The following is a 23224-nucleotide window of genomic DNA, read 5'->3' as shown; positions in this document are numbered from 1 at the left end:
GTTCAGTAAAATATTAGAAATCATAACTGCAGAAGAGGTATGGGAAGTTAACACTTTGGTACTGAAATCTTACAAAAATATTAGCATTTCTAGATGCAAATATTTTAAAAATTATTATATATGTTTGTTTTATGAGTTCTCCTGACATGTTTTTACCTCTTAATGCTGTTAAGTACACAAATTGTAAACTCTGTTGGATCAGAGTAAAATTAAAACAAACAAGCAAAAAACAGGCTTTAAAAGTTTTTCTGTAAGTAAAATGCAGAGTGAATGAATTGTGTGACATATATATTTTGGTTCCTGACAGATGCTGTTAATTCTTTTGTGTTTTGGATTGGTGAGGCAATTATGCCACCTACTTTAGTTACTTTTCTGTTAATGACATTCCTTAGTTTACCAAGATTATCGATGCACTGTTGAGCAATAAAGTGTAAAAACATTTCTAAAGTAAAAGCAAGTATGATTGACTAAAATCCTTTTCTTAAGTATTTTGATCTCTATAAAAGACTGAAACCCAGCATGATTTTACAATAAAGAGGATGTTTAATGGTCAAGCAAGATCAAAGAGCAAAAAATTCTAAGTGCCAAACTTCACTTATTGTGTAATAAAGACTCCCTTCCAAAATGTGTCAAATGTGTGATCCATTAAAGTTTAAAAGTCTCTGCATCCTTAGTTTCTTTTTTTTGCTTACATCCTTAGTTTCTAAGATTAAATATGCAGACACACCTTCATTATAAAATGGAAAAAAATACTGCCCATGATTCACAACTTAGATTTTAAATCCAAATTCAATGCAAAAAAAGTTTTTACATCAGAAAATAATTTTATATTTGTCCCAAATGTCATTCCCCATGTTTGATAATGTAAGAGATTCTAATAAAATAAAAACACATTATACTTGTTCAAGTACCATATTTATAAAAAGGAAACTCTCTTCTTCTTTTTGGTGTAGCACAACAGATGACTTAAATTTGAAACAGAGTAGCAACAAACCTGTATGTGGTGAGGACGGAATAGGAACTGTCTATTCAAGTTAGATTTTTCTATCAAGTCAGGATCTGTAACTGTAACCTAATGTGAAGAAAAGAAAAAAGCTGAAATTGTGTAAGAGAAAAAAATTTTAAATCTATTTTGCTTTGCTCAGAAAGGCTAAAACAATTCCAAGTTATTCTGAATTATCTTAGCTGTACAAGTAATTAGAATAAAACATCCCAATGGTTACCAATATTAATTTCTTTTGGTACCAATATTAATATTTTTATATTATGTTTAACTACAATTAATGTTTAGCCTAGGAACATGTCAAACAAAACAGCTGAAACTGATGACAGTTCCTGTTTGAAACTTTTTTCTAATTATTCATAACAAAAATAAGAGACTAAACACCACATTTTAGAAACATGTGATGGATTAACTATAGAGAAGTTAGCTCTTCTTTCTAAACATTTATTTTCAATTGCAACAATCAATGGAAAGAATATCTGCATGTTTCAATTTGAAAGGAACTCTTGCTAAAACAGAGGTCTACAAACTACAGTGCAGGCAGCCTGCCTGTTTTTGTAAATAAATTTTGTTGGAACACTGTCATGCCATTTGTTTTAAGTACTGTCTATGGCTGTTTTCATGTCGTAATGGCAGAGCTGACTTGGGACAGAGATCCTTGGTTTACAAGCCTAAAATAGTTGGAATCTGTTTAAGAAAAAGTTTGCAGATATTCTAAGGGATGCAAGATCAAAATAAACAGACCCAAGATAATCTGAAAAGTATTCATAATGCATTTGTCACTTATGTTAGTATTTTTACAAGATCTGACTAGATCTTGATTATTTGAAACTTATTTTTCTTATTTTTTTTTTTAAAGATTTTATTTATCTATTCATGAGAGAACAGAGAGGCAGACATAGGTGGAGAGAGAAGCAGGGTCCCACTGGGGAGCCCGATGCAGGACTCAATCCCAGGACCCCCGGATCATACCCTGAGCCAAAGGCAGATGCTCAACTGCTGAGCAACCCAGGTGTCCCATTTCCTTTTCTATTTAATATTTGGACATACACTCAATATAGAAACACTTGTGAGTAACTGCAGCTTTTAGCTCAGGAATAAAACTTCTCTCTTGATTCTTGAACCTGGGGATTTCTCTTTCCTTCTTTCCAGTTAGCTGGCTACATTTGTAAACACTATAAAAAAGAATAATTTATATAGCAAGTCTATGTATTTGCAGGACAGAGATCAGTGCACATTAACTTACTGTGTTTTTGTCACCTGAAAGCAGGATTGTTTACTATAGTACCTTTATATGCTTGTATGCATTATGAATTTCCAAGGAGTTAAGATACTCAAGTGATTCTCAAACTTAGGTTACCAAGAGTTTTTTAAAGTAATACCTTTAAAAGGTATGGTTTTAAAACCCCTAGAACTAATAGTAGTTTGTGAAACACAATTTCAGAAATGCTAAGCAGGAGAAATATGTGCGTATGAATATCTGTCTATAACAGTGATAGCAATGAATACCTTTTTTAAGTGGAATATTAAGCCAAGGTTACTAAACTATGTGAACTGGGGCATAAATTTAGGCATTTCATTACTTACTGTTAGTTACCATGATGAATCTATGAAATCACTACTCTGGGAAGCTAGTTTATATATTAAAGGCAAAACAAATTAGTATTAACTCATTTATCATCTTAAGAAATTAAATTGTATACCAATATTTACATTATTCCCTTTTCTTTTGATAATCACTAACTGAAACTGTATCTGAGAACTCTGCCACTAATGTTAGCTTCCATCTTAAAGATTTACTTAATAATAAGGAATATTAATAGAAATAACAATTCTAATGTGCTTTAAATAGTTTGCAAAGCCCTTTCACATTTTTTTTTAAAGATTTTATTTATTTGACAGGAAAGAGAGAGAGAGAGAGAGAGCACAAGCAGGGGGTGCAGCAGGCAGAGGGAGAGGGAGAAGCTGGGAGCAGGGTGTCCAATGAGAGCTTGATCTCGGGACTCTGGGATCACCACGTGAGTAGATGGCAGATGCTCAACAGAATGAGCTACCCAGGTGCCTCGCTCTTTCACATTTGATCTTCATAATTATATTGTGAGGTAGGAAGCAGAGATACCAGTTTCATAGTATTAGAAAGAAACGGAGAAGAGAGAATTAAAAGTAATTGGCCACAAGGTCACATAATTTTGAAAAGTGGTCAGAGCAGAATCAGAATCTTCCGGTTTCTACTGTAATTCTGTCTCCTCAAAAAATTACTTATTTCAGATCTATGCAGTCAAATACAGTACAAAAATGAGTAGCAACAAAATAATTTTAACTCTCAAGGATTTGTATCTTACCATTCCTTTTTCTTTGCCTGTACCAACACCAAGTAAAGCAAAATTTTTTAACATTTCACAGCCTATGGCTCCACATCCTACCTATACAGAGGAGAAAAATAAAATGTATCAGATTAAATACAATTAAGACTACTTACTAAAGGGAAATGTCATCTTAATTTTCTTCAAATACCAATTTGTAATATATATACTTTTTAAAATAATTTGAACATTTGTGATTCATTTTACTTTAAAATACCTAACTAGTTTATTGTGTATGCTATTATAACTGTTTCAGTTAAAGAAAAAAAAGGTATAAATCAAGTTAGGAAAAGTGTAATATTTACCATTCCTTTAAACAGAAGACATTTTAATATTCCAACAAAAGCCAACAATTGAGCTAATTATTTATATGAGACAGAAACAAATGCCACAAAACACCAGTACAATATTTTGATGGAAAAGATTTCTTGTTTATAATTTTCAAAATTCGTATGATGAAGCTATCTATTCTAAGACTTTCTATGTGCATGTAAAAGCTCAGCAAAAGCTGTTGATATTCAAAACATTATTTAAAAAACTATTACTATAAAATCAGCAGTATTTTCATGACTGAATAATAGTAATAAAAAAACATAAATGGCAGGAAAAGGGAGTTTTACGGTACTGGGGAGAGAGATCCTGCCAATGTATGAATTAAGACATTTAAAAAGACAGATTATATCTATATCTTCTTTTATTTGCTAGGAAAAAAATTTAAACAATGAAAAAAAAAATCCCATCCCAAATCTAATTTTGAATGTATTTCTAGAAAATAATTTAATTTTCAAAACTACCATACATTTTAATTTTGAATGTATTCATTATACTAGAGGTTAGCAAACATTTTTTGTAAAGGGTCAAATAGTAAATATTTTGTTTTGTAGGACATATGGTGTCTGTTACAACTACTCACCTCTGCTATTATAGCATGAAAGAAGCCACAGACAATACATAAATGAATGGGTTTGACTGTGTTCAATGAAATTTTATTTACAAATATAGGCAAGCAGAATGTATTTGGCCTGTCTTACGCTTTTACTGAAATGTCTACTCTGTCAAGAATTATACTTAGACTCAAATTTGCTTTAATAAATGAATCTGATGATAGACAATAGCAGTTAGACTGTACTACTTATTCTCATCATTATTTATACTTACTAAAAAGATATTCAACTTTTGTAGCTTCTGACACAAAGTGTCTCCAATGCAAGCTCGCAAGGCATCATATCTATCTCCTCTGAGGAAAGTAAAATATACCAAAAACCAGAAAAGCATAAAAAAACATTATTAGGATTAGTTTTACTATTGTTAATATCAATTTAACATTGATCTTTAAATAGAATACTCTGAGTTTCCTCCAATCTAAAAGAAAATTATCTTATTTGAAAGACAAAAACTCCATTAAGAACTCAGTTTTTTTCTTTTTCCATTTAACATCCTTTATCCAAATGACTTAAGTAAAGGTGACTTTAGTTTATCTAGAAAAGACAATTTCCTAAAGTAGGGTTTTGTTTGTTTTTTGTTTTGTTTTGTTTTTTAAAGAGAGAGCGAGCGTGTGCACACATGAACGGAGGGGGAAAAGGAGAGAGAGAATCTAAAGCAGGCTCCATACCCTATACAGAGCCTGAGGCCAGGCTAGATCTCATGATCCTGAGATCAAGTAAGGGAGTAATTTTTTTTTTTTTTTAAGATTTATTTGAGGGAGAGAGACAGAGACGGAGGGAGGGGGGGAGAGTAGAAGCAGGAGAGGGAGAATGTCAAGCAGACTCGACACTGAATGTGGACCTGATGGAGGGCTTGATCTCACATCCCTAAGATCATGCATGACCTGAGCTGAAACCAAGAGTTGGACACTTAACACTTAACCAATTGCACTACTCAGGCATCCCCGGTAGATTTTTTTTTTTAAACAATTGTATTTATTTATCCATGAGAGATATAGAGAAAGAGAGAGGCAGAGACACAGGCAGAGGGAGAAGCAGACTCCATGCAGGGAGCCCGACATGGGACTCAATCCCAGGTCTCCAGGATCAGACCCTGGGCTGAAGGTGGTGCTAAAGAAGGTGGTGCTAAACTGCTGGGCCACTGGGGGTTGCCCCCAGGTAGGGATTTTTAAGAAAGCTTCCTAGAGAAGTTTATGGCAGGGCTTTGGAGTTGCTAATACATTTAAATTGGAGGCAAAACTTTGGGAAGAGTGATTCTATAAGCTTTTATCAGATTCTCAGAGATTTGTGACTCAAAAAGATGAAGAATGACTGATATAAATAAAAGTTGCATATAGCAATTGTTTTCATCTCAATTCAGAATAGTATTTTGAATGCTAACTATTCTCATGGCATACAATTTAAAACTTCATATTCATTATTTATAAAAAGGTAAAAAGTTATTACATTATTTTTACATTAACCTCTAAGTAGAAAAAAAAATTACGAGAAAAGACATCTGAAACAAATGGATATTCGGGTAAAAATTCTTCTAATGTAGCTGTCTCTTGCAAACATTCAACTAAGAGAAAAAGAAAAATTTCAGAATTACCGTGGGAGAAATTCTTCACGTTCAATTTTGTCTAGGGATTTGACAATATCTCCTGCTTCAATGTATAACTTTAAAGTAGAAGATAAAACCACAATTTACTATGTATAAACATTAAATTGCTAAAAAACATTTTTCTCTTCTGTATTTAAAAATCATTTAGAAAAAAATGATAAAAATGCCAATATTGAGTAAAACAATACATTAAAAATATTGTTTTTTATACAATATACATTTCTATATTACTTTATTAAAACAATGGTTAAACCTGAAGGAACTGTTAAAAGGTCTAGTTTGATTCATGTCACCCATTTTTCAATTTTAGCACACATAAGGAAATTTCACCTCCAAATCTATTTATAATTCCATAAAAACTCTGGAAGCCTCATTCAATTTCAGTTACATTTGAATAAGTAATCTGATTACTTTTAGATAAGAAATTACCAACTCTTTTATTTTCCATCTTGGGTATATTATGTCATTTTTACTTATACCATAGAGGAAATGATCGAGGAAGCCACAATTCTAGCATTAAAAAAAACGATTGAGGAAGCCACAATTCTAGCATTAAAAAAATACCAAAGAAATTAAAGTTAATTAAAAAAAGAATTCACTCTCATTTTCATTTAGTAACTATGTGGCTAAATTTGAACATAACTAAATGGTTGTTTATTTAACTACAATAATATAGAATCTAATTGTTAATAACATACTTCCTCATATTGTTAACAGCTATATCTAAATCAGACATCTACAACTTAACTTGTACTCTTAAAATAAATCAAGTGATTCAGGAGCAAAATAGCATTATGTAGATACTTTTTAAAACATAAAATAGATAAATATTATATACAAAATGTGGGGATTCAAAAAAGAAAAGGCCTGAAGAGTATCCTTTGATACCCTCTGCCAATTAATCTTTTCAGTAATAGAAAGGATTCTTTTTTATTCCTTCTTGAGATGTTTTTACCCCGTAGAGTTCTCAAACTTACACTACTTCCATGTTTTTACCTTTAGAAGTTTAAACCTAGGAAGGGATTCTGAAGATTCCTGATGCCCAAAGATTCCATGGAAATGTTATCCCATGAATGCTAAGCTAATAGTACTAGAAACTAAGTATAATAGTAGAAAATTCATTCCTTCACTCTAACAAATCAGGGAAATATATCCTAGAATGCAACTTTGGGTTATAGTCCAATAGCCTCAACCAATGATCTTGTCAGTTTTGATTAGAGAATTAAATTTTGGTGGCATATCACATCTAACTCACACATCAAAAAATATTTAAGATTGCTTTTATATTAATAATTCATAACAAAAAGTAAAAAAATAAAAAATAATTCATAACAGATATTCATTGTATGGTAGGAAAATTCAATCATAAGTATAAAAATATTAAAATACAAAACTAACCCATTGGCACAATGGAGAAAACTTTCCTGTTATGGCTTTCAATACTTCTTGGCTGGCAACACCTCCTACTGCTGCAGCAAGTGGAGGTAAAAAACCTTGAGCAGTCCAAGAGAGCCAATGCACAATGTCAGCATTTACTTCTGGCTGAAACACAAGTCATGAAAGGCAATAATCTTAACAATTTTTACATAGACACTCATAATTTCAATGGTTTAGTATGAGAATTACTAAATTACTATAACTTCTAAAAAAGTTACTCAATTTCCCTGCTAAACAGATTTTAAATGCTAAAGAAAGTTCCAATCTTACAGGAAATCTTACAATCTGTATGTTAGTTACCCTAAGTATTTCTCTTTATCAGTAACTGCCCATATTTTTGCTTTCTGAATCTCTATGTTACACTAGGGCAAGATTTAAGATTAACAGGAATATCTAGCATTTACAATTTTTGTTAAAGACCAGTTCTGTGATGTCAATCAACATCTATAAAAAACCAGAATTTTAAAAAATTGTTTTAATGAAAACTATGGGAAACCCTTAATCCTAAATAAATGAAAATAAAGATAAAATAATCTATAAAAAATGATAAGGAGCTATCAGTCTGTGCTTGAAATGGTAAATAAAAAGTAAAAGGGTCAAAAATAATGAGGCAATACATTGTTAGGAAAAAAAATTGAGAATGGTTATTTTGCATACTCCTTTAAGACCAATCATTACGAAGTTCTCATTATCATACTTAAAAACTGACACGATGTTTCTTGAAATAAGATTTATTTATTAGTATTTTTAAGGAAATACTGGAGAATTGGATTCTGGAGCTATTGGTATAATTTCTTCTTTGTGAGGAAGATCTCTTCATGAGCTCTGGCTTCTCTTTCTATTCTTTCAACATTAGTAACCTTAATCTTAACCTTAAGATTCAAATAGGACTCAATGGATTTGAAATTGTATGTAAAATAACACTTTTGCATTTAGGAGGAAAAGGAAGGGCTTTTATTACATTCTCAACGATATCTGTGATACAAAAAGAAGTTAGTATCTACTTACTATTCCACCCACTCTATTTCGGTGTTCTAGATTTCATTATTTTTCTATTTAGCACTAAACTCAAATTAGATTATGTTTTCATTTAAGCTGTGCCATTTGTGAATGCAGAGATACTGGTGGTAGTGATAATATTAAAAACAGTGATGAGAATGTGAATAGAAGCAGGTAATTTGAGCACCTACTGGGACTTGTATATTAAATTCACATGTAATTTGCAAAACAGTACTAGGAAATATAATTTTTATCATACAAATTGGAAAACTAAAACTTTGAAAAAGGAATTTAATTAAGATTTTATAGCTAATAGAATCTGAACTCAAAAAGTCTAACTTATCATTAGGTTACACTATCTCCCAAGATTCTATTATTTTTTAATTAACAAACAAAAAACCAAATTCGGGGAAATATTTGGTTGCCTTAGAATAATGACAACAGCCTAAATCTGAATTTCCTCACACAATCTCTAAAAACAGATATGTATTCACAAGAAGAGAAACAAACTGGTGGCAGGGTTTCAGTATTACTAAGAAACAGAATATTATGAACTTCAAATTACCTATAAATAGAAGACTACCAAACTCCAACAAAACTACTTCTGGATGTCATACTGTTGCAAAGCTGCATAGAGAGCAGGAAATGTGTAACCACAGAAAAGAGAATGAAAGTTTTAACAGTGACAAATCATTCTGAGAAAATAGAAGGCCCTACACAAAGTGCAAAAAATACTGAACACTTATGAAATCTAGCAGATCTCAGCACTGACTATGGTGAAAGAACTTATCTGGGAGAGAATGATGTAAATAAAAAGAGGGAGATATCCTTTGACATAGAAGGTTAAGATAAGTAAGAGAGGAAGTTAAGGATTTGACAGAAATCAGAGATTCACAAGACACTAATACCTATTCACCAAAAACAAAAACAAAACCCCATTCATTAAAGAATGGGAAAACCCCAAAAACCCAACCATTAAAGAAACCCCTTTCCAGTATCTTAAGAGAATAGGGATTTTTAGAAGTAGCAATCTGAGTAAGTATCCAAAACCCTTACCCTGCACCAAAAATATGCAGAAAAACCAATTTATATATCAAACTAATATAAGAAGGAAACAAAATTAGAATAAAAACATTTCAGCTACTGAAAATTTCTCCTCCATACTAATCATAAGGCAGAGAAAATCTGACTGAGTGAATTATATATATATATATATTTATATATATAAATATTTGGGAGATGTGGGAAAACGAACATACAAAAAAAAACCTCACCCAAATCAGAAATTTAATAACTAAGTATGAAAATAATCTATTCCATCAACAAACACCTCCCCTCAAAGGGATAAGAAATAAAAAAATCTGAATCTATGTATCAAAATGGGCTCATAGTATATACTTGGGAAAATGGATTGAATGATCAATTCTGAGATATAACCAGGTAAAACTATTATACTTTACAGATGAAAAAATATACAAAGTCACAAAGCAGAAAGACCAGACTACTTATAAGAATAAGAAAATTAAGCTGGCATCGTACTTCTCAACAATAAGATACAAAGTAAGATAACTTTGAAGACAATAAGGCCTAGAATTTTATTTTTATTTTTTTTGTATTTTCAATTTTTTTAAAAATAATATTTATTTTTTATTGTTGTTCAATTTGCCAACATACAGAATAACACCCAGTGCTCATCCCGTCAAGTGCCCCCCTAAGCGCCCGTCACCCATTCACCCCCACCCCCCGACCTCCTCCCCTTCCACCACCCCTAGTTCGTTTCCCAGAGTTAGGAGTCTTTATATTCTGTCTCCCTTTCTGATATTTCCTACCCATTTCTTCTCCCTTCCCTTCTATTCCCTCTATTATTTATATTCCCCAAATGAATGAGAACATATAATGTTTGTCCTTCTCCGATTGACTTATTTCACTCAGCATCATACCCTCCAGTTCCATCCATGTTGAAGCAAATGGTGGGTATTTGTCGTTTCTAATGGCTGAGGAATATTCCATTGTATACATAAACCACATCTTTATCCATTCATGTTTCGATGGACACCGAGGCTCCTTCCACAGTTTGGCTATTGTGGACATTGCTGCTATAAACATCGGGGTGCAGGTGTCCCGGTGTTTCATTGCATCTGCATCTTTGGGGTAAATCCCCAGCAGTGCAATTGCTGGGCCGTAGGGCAGGTCTATTTTTAACTCTTTGAGGAACCTCCACACAGTTTTCCAGAGTGGCTGCACCAGTTCACATTCCCACCAACAGTGCAAGAGGGGTCCCCTTTCTCCACATCCTCTCCAACATTTGTGGTTTCCTGCCTTGTTAATTTTCCCCATTCTCATTGGTATGAGGTGGTATCTCATTGTGGTTTTGATTTGTATTTCCCTGATGGCAAGTGATGCAGAGCATTTTCTCATGTGCGTGTTGGCCATGTCTATGTCTTCCTCTGTGAGATTTCTGTTCATGTCTTTTGCCCATTTCATGATTGGATTGTTTGTTTCTTTGGTGTTGAGTTTAATAAGATCTTTATAGATCTTGGAAGGGCCTAGAATTTTATATTCAGCCAAGTTGTCTTTCAAGTATGGAGGCTACCCAAAATATTTAAAATAGGTAAGAACTCAGAAAAAAAAAAAAGGAAATTCTGAGCTTTTCCTAAGAAATATACTAGAGGGGCACCTTGGTGGCTCAGCTGGTTATACGTCTGCCTTCAGCTCAGGTCATGATCCCTGAGTCCTGGGACTGAGCTCCAAGTAGGCTCCCTGCTCAGTGGAGAGCCTGCTTCTCCTTCTCCCTCTGGCCCTTCCCCTGCTTGTTCTCTCTTGCTCTCTAATAAATAAATAAAATCTTAAAAAAAAAAAAAAAAAAGAAAGAAATATACTAGAGACCAAAACTGATTTCAAGACTCAGCACTGAACTGTAGTAATCAAGATAGGATGGTACCAGCAAAAGGACAGAAATAACCAATGAAAGATAACACTGAGTTCAGAAGTAGTCCTATGCATATGTGTTCAATAAATTATTGACAAAGAATACCCAGAATATTGAAAAGGAAATAATTATCTTTTCAACAAATGGGCTAAAATTGTTGGATATTTATTTATTTTTTTTTTAAAGATTTTTAATTTATTTATTCAGAGAGAGAGAGTGAGAGGCAGAGACACAGGCAGAGGGAGAAGCAGGCACCATGCAGGGAGCCCGACGCGGGACTCAATCCTGGGTCTCCAGGATCACACCCCGGGCTGCAGGCGGCGCTAAACCGCTGCGCCACCGGGGCTGCCCAAATTGTTGGGTATTTATATACAAAAAAATTAATCTTAATTGATGCCTAGTAAAGTATAAAAAAAAACTTCCAGAAGTACAAAAGTATACATATTAATTCAAAATGTAAGTTATGGTTACGTATATTTGATCTATAGTTTGTATGGTATGCAAAAATGAACTCACAAAACTATAAAAATTCTTGAAGAAAATACAAAAGGACAAAAGGACAAAAGCTGTGATCTTAGATTTAAAAAAAGGTACAAACCACATACAAAGAATTTACACTTTGAAGTTTATCAAAATTAAAATCATCTCTTTAAAAATACACTGTGGGATCCCTGGGTGGCTCAGTGGGTTAGTGCCTGCATTTGAGTCAGTGCATGATCATGGAATCCTGTGATCGAGTTCTGCATCGGGCTCCCTGCATGGAGCCTGCTTCTCCCTCTGCCTGTGTCTCTGCCTCTCTCTCTTTCTCTCTCTGTTTCTCATGAATAAATAAAATCTTAAAAAAAAACAACACTATAATAAAATGAAAAGACAACCCAAAGACTAGAAGGGAATATGTGTAAAACATGTATCCCATACAGGATTGATAAACTAGGATATAAAAAGAACTCTCTTACTCAACCTATCTAATTAAAAAGTAGACAGGGCAGCCCGGGTGGCTTGGCGGTTTAGCACCTGCCTTCGGCCCAGGGCCTGATCCTGGAGACGTGGGATCGAGTCCCACGTCGGGCTCCCTGCATGGAGCCTGCTTCTCCCTCTGCCTGTGTCTCTGCCTCTCTCTCTCTCTCTCTCTCTCTCTCTCCCTCTCTCTCTGTGTCTCTCATGAATAAATAAATAAAATCTTAAAAAAGAAATAGACAAAGATTTGAAAGGACAGTTTATCAAAGAAGACATAGTAGTGACAATAAGCACATGAAAAGATACCAAATTCATAATCATCAATGAAATGTAAATTAAAGCCAAAAGAAGATACTAACACACACACTTTAAAATGGCTAAAATCAAACAAACAGATAATATATACCGTTATGGAGAGAATACAGAGCAATTCAAACTCTCATACACTTCTGATGGAAATGCTACAGCTATTCTGCAAAACAATTTGGCAGTTTTATAAAATTAAACATACATCTATCATTTAACTCTGTAATACACTACTAGGTGTTTACTCAAGAGAAATGAAAACATATGTCCATATCAAAATCTGTATGGATATTTGTAGGAGTTTTATTCATAATGTTTCATATTAGAAATCCAAATGTCCACCAAATGTCCCCTGCTACAGGGGAAAACAAATTGCGGTACATCTATACAATGGAATACTACTCGGCAATAAAGAGGAATGAGAATGCAACAACATGGATGAAACTCAAATCACTACATTTAGGAAAAGACTCCAGACTCAAAGGCTACATACTGCATGATTTACATGACATTCTAAGGAAAAGGCCAAACTATACTGGATGGATGGTTTGGCATTGCGGGAGAGGGAGGTGATTATAAAGAGGTATGAGGGAATTTTTTTGGCATTACAAAAATGTTTTATATCTTGATGGTAGCGGTGGATACATGACTGTACACTTTGACTTAACTGTGTAGAGTTTAATCTCATACACAATTTTGTCTAATTCTGTATCTAAAAAGGGTGGAATTTTAAGTTTTATTTCAATAAACCTGATGAATCCTTAATCCTATCTTTCCTTTTAATCACATACTTCATCAATCTATTTCTAGCTTTTCACACTTCTCCGTAACCACTAAATATGCATAAAAGGTCTTTAACTTGTGGTTAATGACTCACTGTTTTCAATACATTATTTCCTTCTTTGTTTAATCACATAAAATATGAGATAGTATACTTAACCACTAATGTTAATACTTTTCATTTCCTCATTTTTATAGTATAATAACAAAAAATTTTCAACTAATTGCACAAATACTTCTACTTTGTTATCTGCTAAAATGAAACTATTGGCCAGCAGGCATTGGCATCCATAAGATGAAAAAACAATTTTCTAGGTGAAATATCCAAGCATAATATGCAAGATGAGACTAAGAGATATCAATATATAGTGGATAAAAGATTTATAGGAACACCTACAACTTTATATAGTGAGTTTCAGTGGGTTAACAAAGTAAATCAGAAGATAATATTAATATTAATGCTGTCTAAAAATACAGCAGCAGCAGCAACAAATAGTAATTAATATATGCCACATACTCTTCTATAAACTAAAGCAGAACAAATTCAAGTAATTTGCCTACTATCACAGAGTCAATAAGCAGCAAAACTGGGATAAGAGAATATTAATATAATATAGAATATATTAATAGAATGTATTAATATATTAATATATAGAATGTTTATATGTTACACCTTTTTTGATGGCTATAACTTTGAATATTCACCTTCTCTTCCAAGGTTTCACTTATAGATGTTGCTAGCTTCAAGAGCTCTTCTGAATCTTCTTGGCACCTAGGATTCAAAATAAAGTACCACAATTTCAATTTTCTCAAGTGCTATAAATAGTAAGTCATATTCAAAACTAAAATTTAAGAAATATGTAAGGATAAAAAAAAGTGGAATTGTCCTAGCCAGTTAGCATGAAGTACTTCCCTGGCTTGAAGGTAACTAATTCATAAATACATTAATTAACAATCATGTTTACCTAAGGATAGATAGTATATAAATAGGATTTAGTTTTAAGTAGACAAGGCAAAATATTTTTGTAACAATACTTCTGATTTGATAGGTTAGAAAGTAGAAAATACATAGTGTACTCATAATTCAATAATTCTCAGATTTTTTTATTTTAAAAAGTTGTAGCTTCAGAAGACTTCAAAATGGGAAAATTCTTATTTAGCATAATTCCATTTTTATAAATTGATCTTTCCATTCCCACCAGAAAAAAGACCAGAGCTCATAATAATGTTTATACAGTTTAGTGTCTCTTATAATGTTGCAGCTATAAGATAGGGCTTTAGTTGCTTGTTAAATTTTTTAAGCTATCATTTCCAAAATATTGCTTTTATAATAAGGAAAAAAGTCATTTCAAAAAATATTACCCAATATTTGGCTTGCGATTATAGTTCTCCTGAAACTGGTCCAAGGCAAGCATTGCTGTGTGAATCTGTAAAGATGCCTATTTAGAACATTAAAATTTGGTCAAGTTATTGAGAATATAATATGTGCCAGACAGGCACTGTGCTAACACTAAATATTATCTAACTCTTACAATAAATTAATTAGCTTAATACTATTATTTTCTCTATTTAACAGATGAGGAAGTTGAAGCTCAGAGAGAGGTTAAAGAACCTGACTTCAAGGCCATGAAGCTATATTTAAGCAACAGATCCACATGTCAATCCCAAGTGGTATATCCAGTTTTTAGTACATTATCCATATGAAAGTCAGACTAATAACTAAACACCACCAACAAAAAACATTTGTACAAGATCAGTATTACCTAATCCTTTTTCCTGATCAACATCTACAAATTTAGAAACTGTTAATATAACTCTTGTCACACATATATTCACTGCTACAAAATTATATCCAGGGATTTAAAAGAATAGAATGAAGGTTTCCAAGGTTTTTAGGAAGAAACATGTATCATATAAAACTGTACATGGTTCAGAAAATCTTTAATAAGATCACTTTGCATAAATTATTGAAATCATTTTTTTAAATACTAAAGCTAACATATTATAAAAGCAAAACATTTTGCTATTATTTTAAAAAATTTTCCATGATACAAATTCCTGTTTTTAATAGTTGGGAGTCAACTCTAGATATGTGAATACAACCTTTACTATAAAAAACCTGACAGAAAAGTATGTACGTGGTTTCCCTACTTTTAACTTTACAATGTCTCTTACCAATTCCCAACCCCCACTCTGCTGCCTCTCTCAAACCTACAAAGAGTTTATTTACCTCAGGTTTGCTAAAATCCGCAATAAGGCACTTTGGATGTTTTATCTGCGTCTCCAATGGTTCCTTAATAGAAACATAAACTATTACTTCAGAGCAAGTGAGTGATTACTAACAAAATATACAGAGCACTAAAGCAGTGCATCTCTCCCAAAAGTCTGAACTATTTATGGTAGGGCTAATATGGTTTAATTGAAATGTGAAAGAGCTACCATTGCCCATCACCCCTTGTCTCAATTGCTATGCTTCATTGTTTAAATGCTAATTGTGGGCAGCCCTGGTGGCCCAGTGGTTCATCGCTGCCTTCAGCCCTGGGCCTGATCCTAGAGTCCCAGGATTGGGTCCCACGTCAAGCTCCCTGCATGGAGACTGCTTCTCCCTCTGCCTGTGTCTCTGTCCCTCTTTCTTTCTCTCTCTCTCTCTCTCTCTCTCTCTCTCTCTCTATGTGTCATGAATAAATAAAATAAAATCTTAAAAAAAAATGTTAAATGCAGTTAGACAACCTGCTGCACATAGTATATTTAGGAAGAATTGGTGAAAACACTTATATATGAGGCAAAATCTGTTTTAATAAAAAAACTATCATATTGTTCTGCTATCAAATTATCAAGATGTGTTATGCCTGACAAGACCTGAATACTCAAGTGAAATTTTCTGTGTGGAGCAAAGAACACACAAAGGCCAAAAACCCAGCCAGCAAACCAACCATTCCCCCACAACACCCACCTAATCTGAAATTTACTTGGGGCATAAACCTGAAGCAAAATTAAAACTGGGGCAAGAAGAAATAAAAAGATTTGAAAAAAAAAAAAAGCAGATTTGATCAACTGTATTAATCTGTTGTTTTGTTCTAACTTTGGCTTGGACAAAGCCCTGTAGAGGACTACGGTTAATAATTATTCTGGAAAAGAAAAGGCAATCAATTTAAACATGGAGAACTCGGAAAAAAAAAAAAAAAAAAACGATAAGAGCTGTACTAGACAGCTTATACTGAGAAGTAGCCTATGTATTTAAGTGTTAAGTGGCAAGAGACTCCTTAGTTCCTCGGTACAGAGTAGCTACTATATTCTTTTTATTTAGATAATTACCTTTTCCTTTCAATGCCAGTTTATACGACTTATTTTACATTTCCAACATATATACACTTTCTAGAATTAAAATGTAAAAACCTGAACTGAAAAGTATGATAAATAAAAGAAATATTCCTTTTACTTTTACACTGTTTCAATGCTTGTTAAATCTTTCAAATACATATTAGCTTTATCTTTTGTCTTAGGGAGTAAGAAGTATGATCAATTCTTTGTGATTCACCAAAGTATAGTTCCTCTAAGGTAACTTAATCATATGCACTGGTATTCTAGCCATAAATTTTTTTATATAAATTTATTTCCTTAAATTAATTTAAATTATTTCCTTAAATTAATCCCATTTTCCTCAAAGTGGGTATAAGTTACAAACCAAAAATCTGTTCAACTCCTAAATCAACTGGTTAACTGATTTTTCTATTACTTCTTTCTTTTCTGTCATTCTTCTCCTTCAAAGAAATATATTTAAATAAAAAAAAATACTTACAAAGCAAAATGTTTTAGGAGTCTTAACTTGGACAGCTATGCCTCCATGTAAATAAGGTTCCAGTTCTGTAGTATCACCAATGCTAAAAGAAAATGGTGATACCACTAAAAGAAAAATAAGAAAATTATATACTGATATAGATACTTAAATTCGAAGATTATCATGACAAAGATATTAATTTTTACTAATTTATAAAAATTTAAACATATTTATAATGGGATCTTCTAATTTTATATATAAAGGGGACAGGAAGTGTGGAAAACTGGACAGACTATTTTTCCAGTGTGAACTTAATGACTTAAAAATAACCAAGAAAACTCAGAGGGGGATAATAGTAATGAGAGGTGTTTTATAAAACATCAATAAGTAATATCGATACTAATTATATACAATTAATACTAAAATATAGTATGGTACTGGCTAATGAATAGATAGGCAGACAAATGGAACATTTCACATGTAGCCTTCCTCAAGACTCTGAACCATCACAATCCTGCATTGCACAGACCCCAAAATAACAATAAACCTAAATGGCTACTTGAGTCAATTTTTGTAAAAACAGATAAAAATTCTTTAATGTCAATGACCTAACCTGTATTTTGCATATCTATATATAGTCTGGGAAACAAAATCCAGTAATTTTGTTACCAAAGATGCTTCATTAACTGTAGATCCAAAATTGTTTTACTATAAAGAGTTCAAAATAGGGACTGATTCTCTTCTCTCCTAAGGATCCATTCTGCAGTCATTAGAAGAAAAGACGGTAATCCACTTATTGGTCTATACAGTAATTATATAATTAGACTTTCAAATATCCTAAAAAAAAAACCCTGAATTGTTCTTAGCTAACAGGTGTAAATATTCTATCTTTGAGTTACAAGATGTTTAGCAGTATCTTTAACTCTTCTAAACATGGCTGTAGGAAAATCACAAACTATGCAGATTAACTGCTAAAAATTCACTATCTTCAACTTCAAATAGGCACTAAATGAAGTCTGATAATCTATTTTTAAAAATGTTTACTCTCCTCAATCTCTGACCTTGGCACCTTTCCTCTCCTATGGGAAATGATCTCAGTCTATTAAAAAAAAGCAAATTCCTTCAACTTTTTGCCAACAAACCCACAAACTTGCCTGCAATAACATTCATTCATTCCTTTTATCCAAACCATGAGCAAAAACATGTCTCCACTTGAAAAGTTCATTGCCACCCTACTCATTGAGCCTAAACTGTCCTCATTATCTTCTAAAACTTTCTAGCTTCCTTGAATTCCCTAAGTGAATAAATAAGTGGCCCATGTTAGAATCTTTGCTTACCTACTAATAAAATTATGAAATTTCCTCTTAAATGCCTTAAGACTTTTGCTATCTCAACTCCCACTGCCAGTCCTGCCATACTGTATCTTTTAGTCTCTTGAATTGTTTGCCTTTTATTGTCTCTGCACAGAATATTCTTTACACCACCTTCCTAAGTCCATGCAATTTTAATCAAGATACTCTGTCCCTATTTCTGCTGGTCCAAGACCCGGTAGATTTCCTTACTATATTTAGAGTTCACAGAATGCCTGTACTCTCTATATATACCATCACTGCTTAATGTTAACATCTCCTCACTTGGATTGAATGTTTTGAGGCCAAGAACTAGATCACGTTTGTCCGAGTTGATGTTGTATTTTCAATATTGAGTAGACTGTCTAAAGTATTAAAGTTTTGAAAAATAAGTATAAATGAATGAATAAAACACATGAACTTACCAGTTATTTGTTGTGTAGATCCATTTAAGCCTGTCATTCCATTAACTTCTCGAAATGTTAAAAACTGCCCTGTCTCAAGCTTGTGAGGATGATTTTCAAGGCAGGTAACAATGCCAGGATTAGCCTAAAAACAAGTTCACGTATACCTTTTTTTGTACAAATTTCAAATCTTACACAAAAGGGACCATTTTATAACATTCTTGAAACAATCAAACCTACTAAGATTTTTCTTTCCTTTCTTAGTAAAAGCAAGCCTTTTAAGATTACGGCAAACTAATGATCAACTTATTTTATTATGAATGTTTAAAATATAATTTTTATGTTTAAGAGAGATTCTACATGGGAGTTCAAATATTTCACAAAGATTTTTGTGACTTATATTTAATAACTTTGAATGTCTTTTATAAGTTTTAAAGTCACGTTATCAAAAACTCTGCAAAAAAGAGGAGTCTAACTTTGAAGATCAAAGAAATATTAAAAAAGGAGAGAGACTTAAAGTCAGAAAACTGGTAATTTAAAGCTTGTAACACTATAAAGGAAAATATTGTGTAGCCCAGCTTACCAGGATAGAAAAAGAAGAAATTGGCTTATTTTACCAAATAGGATGGATGAGATAGGTCAAAGGCCCAGAAATTTCCTAACTGTATATAATCCAAAACACTGCTTGAATAAGGTAATATTTAATCTACATAAAATATTTATTTAATCTACATAAAATCAAAAATTGTCATTCTCTGTTTCATAATTATAAAGATTCTAAAAATTTTGCTGTGGCTTAATAATTTGGATAAGAAATAAATTATGATCATAAACATATAGATAAAATTAACCTAGTGTGGGTTTACTAAATTAACCTAGTGTGGGTTTACTAATATTTCAAGAAGAATAAAATTTGTAAGGATTTTATTAAAAAAGGAGGAATAGGGACGCCTGAGTGGCTCAGAGGTTGAGTGTCTGCCTTTGGCTCGGGGTATGATCCCGGAGTTCTAGGATGGAGTCCCACATTAGGCTTCCTGCATGGAGCCTGCTTCTCTCTCTGCCTATGTCTCTGCCTCTCTCTGTGTGTCTCTCATGAATAAATAAATAAAATCTTAAAAAAAAAGAATAAATTACAGATTAAGTTAAATAGGAACACTTACTGTATTTTGTAATTCTTTATGGATAACCTTCATACTTTGCACACTATTCAATAAAAGAAAATACCAATGCAATACAAGAATCCATACTATATCCTAGAGCCTATTCTAACCATATGGAATTCTCAGGGACAAACTAAACACAAGTACAAAGGTTAAAGGCTGAATAATAAGTCATTCCATAAGCAGAGATACACAGAATGATTTTTTAAATGCATTTTTCTTAAAAAGGGGTGAAAAGGCAACATTACACTGGCTGGGTTAAAATCAACCATAAAGACAGAGGCACAAATACTATTAGGTCAAGGTATATTATCATTCCCTTTTATTTAGCATCTTTTGAGCTTCAATGTAAACTGATTAGAAAGAATGCAAATAAATGTAATGATTTAGACTAAAAAACAAGTGGCAAAAATTGATCACGATGATTTCTCCAATTCTTTTACGGAATAAATACCTTAAGCTTATATGAAGAAAACACGGTTAGAAAGTTCATACTTTCTGATCTGAAGGGTAATTTTTATACCTTTTTTCCTCCTCCAAATATTCTAGAAATATAACAAATTTTAGAAAAGCTTTTGCCTATAACTTAATCATGTACCTTCCTATTAGTCCATTGTTGGGCCAGGTGGCTTATAACATACTTAGTACTTCCGTGATCTGACACAATAAACACAGTTCAGTAAACACTGAATCACACTTCATGTCCAACAGGAGCACAACATAAACAAATTAAAGTTAAAATTTATGACATAAGTAAATGTTGATGTATTGATTATTAAATAATGTTAGAAGGAATTCAGATACTCTGTTAATATCCTAACTTAAATCTTAAATTTGGTTTTAATATAATGCAATCAAGAAATTAACACATATTCTTTTATAAATTACCTTAAAATACCATAAAACAAATGAAAAATATTGCATGTTACAGTATTTTGCTAATATCACCTTTTAAAAAATTGTATTCACATCAATCTAAAAAAAATCAACCATATACATATATAATAATAAATATATACAACCATACTTGTGTTATATTTGAAATGAAAATTTCTTTTGGCTCTTCTCCTGTTGTATCCGAAACTTCAAATTCATCACCAAAATCACAAAACAATCGTGACCAAATTCCATGTATATCTGTGCTGATGAACTATGAAATGATAAAAACAAGTTTATCTATTCACATAAAGAAAAACCCGCATGTCTACTATTTTAAACCTTTACACGACAACTTTATTTATAGTTAAGATTATCCTTTTGGATATAAAGTGATCACAAATAGAATACATTATTTGTAAATTGGTTCAGGAATCAGGATACTGGTATTTGGGACTGGATGTCTAGTGTTATACAATTAGAAGATGCAGCACATCATCATTACACATTCTCTGATTTTTAAATAACAAAAATTCTTTCCTTGCCTTAAAAAATCAAGCAAAGTATTTAAGAAAAAAGTATTTAAGAAAAAAGGTATTTAAGATACATCTTGGTTCAATGGTCTTAGCAGCGAATTTTTACTTTTCATTTGAGAAAATAAAAAAAGAGTGTCCATTTGTTAAAAGTAGAGTTAATGGAAAAATAGAACAGAGCTAAAAGCTGAAAATCGAGGCAACAAACTGAGGCTGAGGAGCTGTCAGTATACATCAAAGTCAAGAGAGGTAAAAATTAGACTCTTGAACACAATCATTAATCATTGCTCTATTAAAAGTGACTTTTATAACACATACACTCACTCCACTGTAAGAATCTGCAAAGAAACTGTGCTCAAAGTTATTTTGAGAGTTAACAATAAAAGGAAAAATTCTTATTCCATAACACATATGATCCTGTATAAAGTGATTTTTTAACAAAAACTAAAGTTTATTCATATTTGGATATAAAAATGTAGCCCATTAAAGTAATTTATGCCACCTTAATTACATAAGGTAGTGAAAGAGTTAACAGAAGATTACCTCATACTGGATCATGCACTGCCTTTACTCTCAAAATAGGTACACACAGCATTTTTTATGAGACAAAACTGAGCAGAAATTTAGAAACTTTAAGTTTAAAAGCTGCAAACTTGAGGACAATTTCTTTTGAAAACAACTTTCAAGTAGGACTAAGTATTATCAATTACATAAACAAAGACTAGTTCATAACTCAGTGTAATTATTTTGTAAAACTTCTGTGCCCTATCCTAAGTTTATCCTATATCTTATTCATTTGTTTAAATTGTGAACCACAGCAGAAATGTTCTACAGAATGTAAATGTTATGTAAACACTACAATCCAAAAACTTTTAGCACATCTATTTAATAGAGTATGACTGTTGGCTTAGTGCCTATCTCAAAGGAACAAATAGTTTTTATCCAAAGGAACAAGTAACCCCATAAAGGAGGTGGAGCTGGTAATATGTATGTAGCTGAACAGGAAAAATGATTTTTTCCGATTTAAACCTATTTCTGGTCTTCCAAATGTCAGTCACGACTCAATTACTCCAGAAAAATCTGTAAGTCATTTTTGATCATTCTTTCCTTCACAACTCGTATTCATTCATCGATTCTCATATCTAAAATTCAATGATTTCTTACAATCTATTTCTACCTCTCTTTGAATAAGGCGCCAGCATCTCTCATCTGGACTACTGCATTATCCTCCAACTGGTCTAGTTGTCTCTACTCTTAACTCAACAGCTCACTTTCTCTTTGGTTTAGTGATTCCTTCATGTTCTTAAAAATTACTGAGGACTGAAAGAGCTTTTATTTATCTGGGTTATAACTACTATATTAGAAATTAAAACTGAGAAACATTTAAAATATAAGAATATACACATATTCCATTAGCTGTCAAAACAATAATATCACTACACATCATCTAGACTGAAAATTCCACTGTGCCCCGTAAGAGAATCAGAGAGAAAAAACAAGTAGCATTTTAATATTATTATGAAAATAGTTTCATTTTGGAGACCCCATGAAAAGATCTTAAGAATTTTCAGTATCCATGGGCCATACTTTGAAAACTTTTGCTCTAGACTATTTTCTATACAGCACATTATGAGTGATTTTTAAAAAATATAAATCAGGTCAAAACTCATGGGCTTAAAACTCAGCTATCCTTGGGGCAGCCTGGGTGGCTCAGCAGTTGAGCGCCGCCTTCAGCCCAGGGCGTGATCCTGGAGACCCGGGATCAAGTCCCACGTCAGGCACCCTGCATGGAGCCTGGTTCTC

At 32.4% G+C, this 23224-nt stretch overlaps 1 protein-coding gene across 2 annotated transcripts in view; it reads right to left on the bottom strand.

The window, feature by feature from the left end:
• Positions 1 to 23224, bottom strand: part of UBA6 (ubiquitin like modifier activating enzyme 6) — an 84779-nt gene that overhangs the window by 22044 nt on the left and 39511 nt on the right. For both annotated transcript variants that reach the window (XM_026003535.2, XM_026003536.2), the window contains exons 8-18: positions 21040 to 21162; positions 18874 to 18997; positions 17121 to 17224; positions 15552 to 15614; positions 14684 to 14760; positions 14027 to 14093; positions 7312 to 7455; positions 5902 to 5969; positions 4525 to 4603; positions 3346 to 3426; positions 995 to 1072 (exon numbers count right to left, since the gene is read on the bottom strand). In XM_026003535.2, coding sequence (XP_025859320.1) covers positions 995 to 1072; positions 3346 to 3426; positions 4525 to 4603; positions 5902 to 5969; positions 7312 to 7455; positions 14027 to 14093; positions 14684 to 14760; positions 15552 to 15614; positions 17121 to 17224; positions 18874 to 18997; positions 21040 to 21162 — 1008 coding nt within the window. The remainder of the gene's footprint in view (positions 1 to 994; positions 1073 to 3345; positions 3427 to 4524; positions 4604 to 5901; positions 5970 to 7311; positions 7456 to 14026; positions 14094 to 14683; positions 14761 to 15551; positions 15615 to 17120; positions 17225 to 18873; positions 18998 to 21039; positions 21163 to 23224) is intronic.

The sequence above is a fragment of the Vulpes vulpes genome, chromosome 2 (assembly GCF_048418805.1).
Source record: "Vulpes vulpes isolate BD-2025 chromosome 2, VulVul3, whole genome shotgun sequence".
Classification (NCBI taxonomy): domain Eukaryota; kingdom Metazoa; phylum Chordata; class Mammalia; order Carnivora; family Canidae; genus Vulpes; species Vulpes vulpes.
This window is presented reverse-complemented; position numbering and strand designations above follow the sequence as displayed.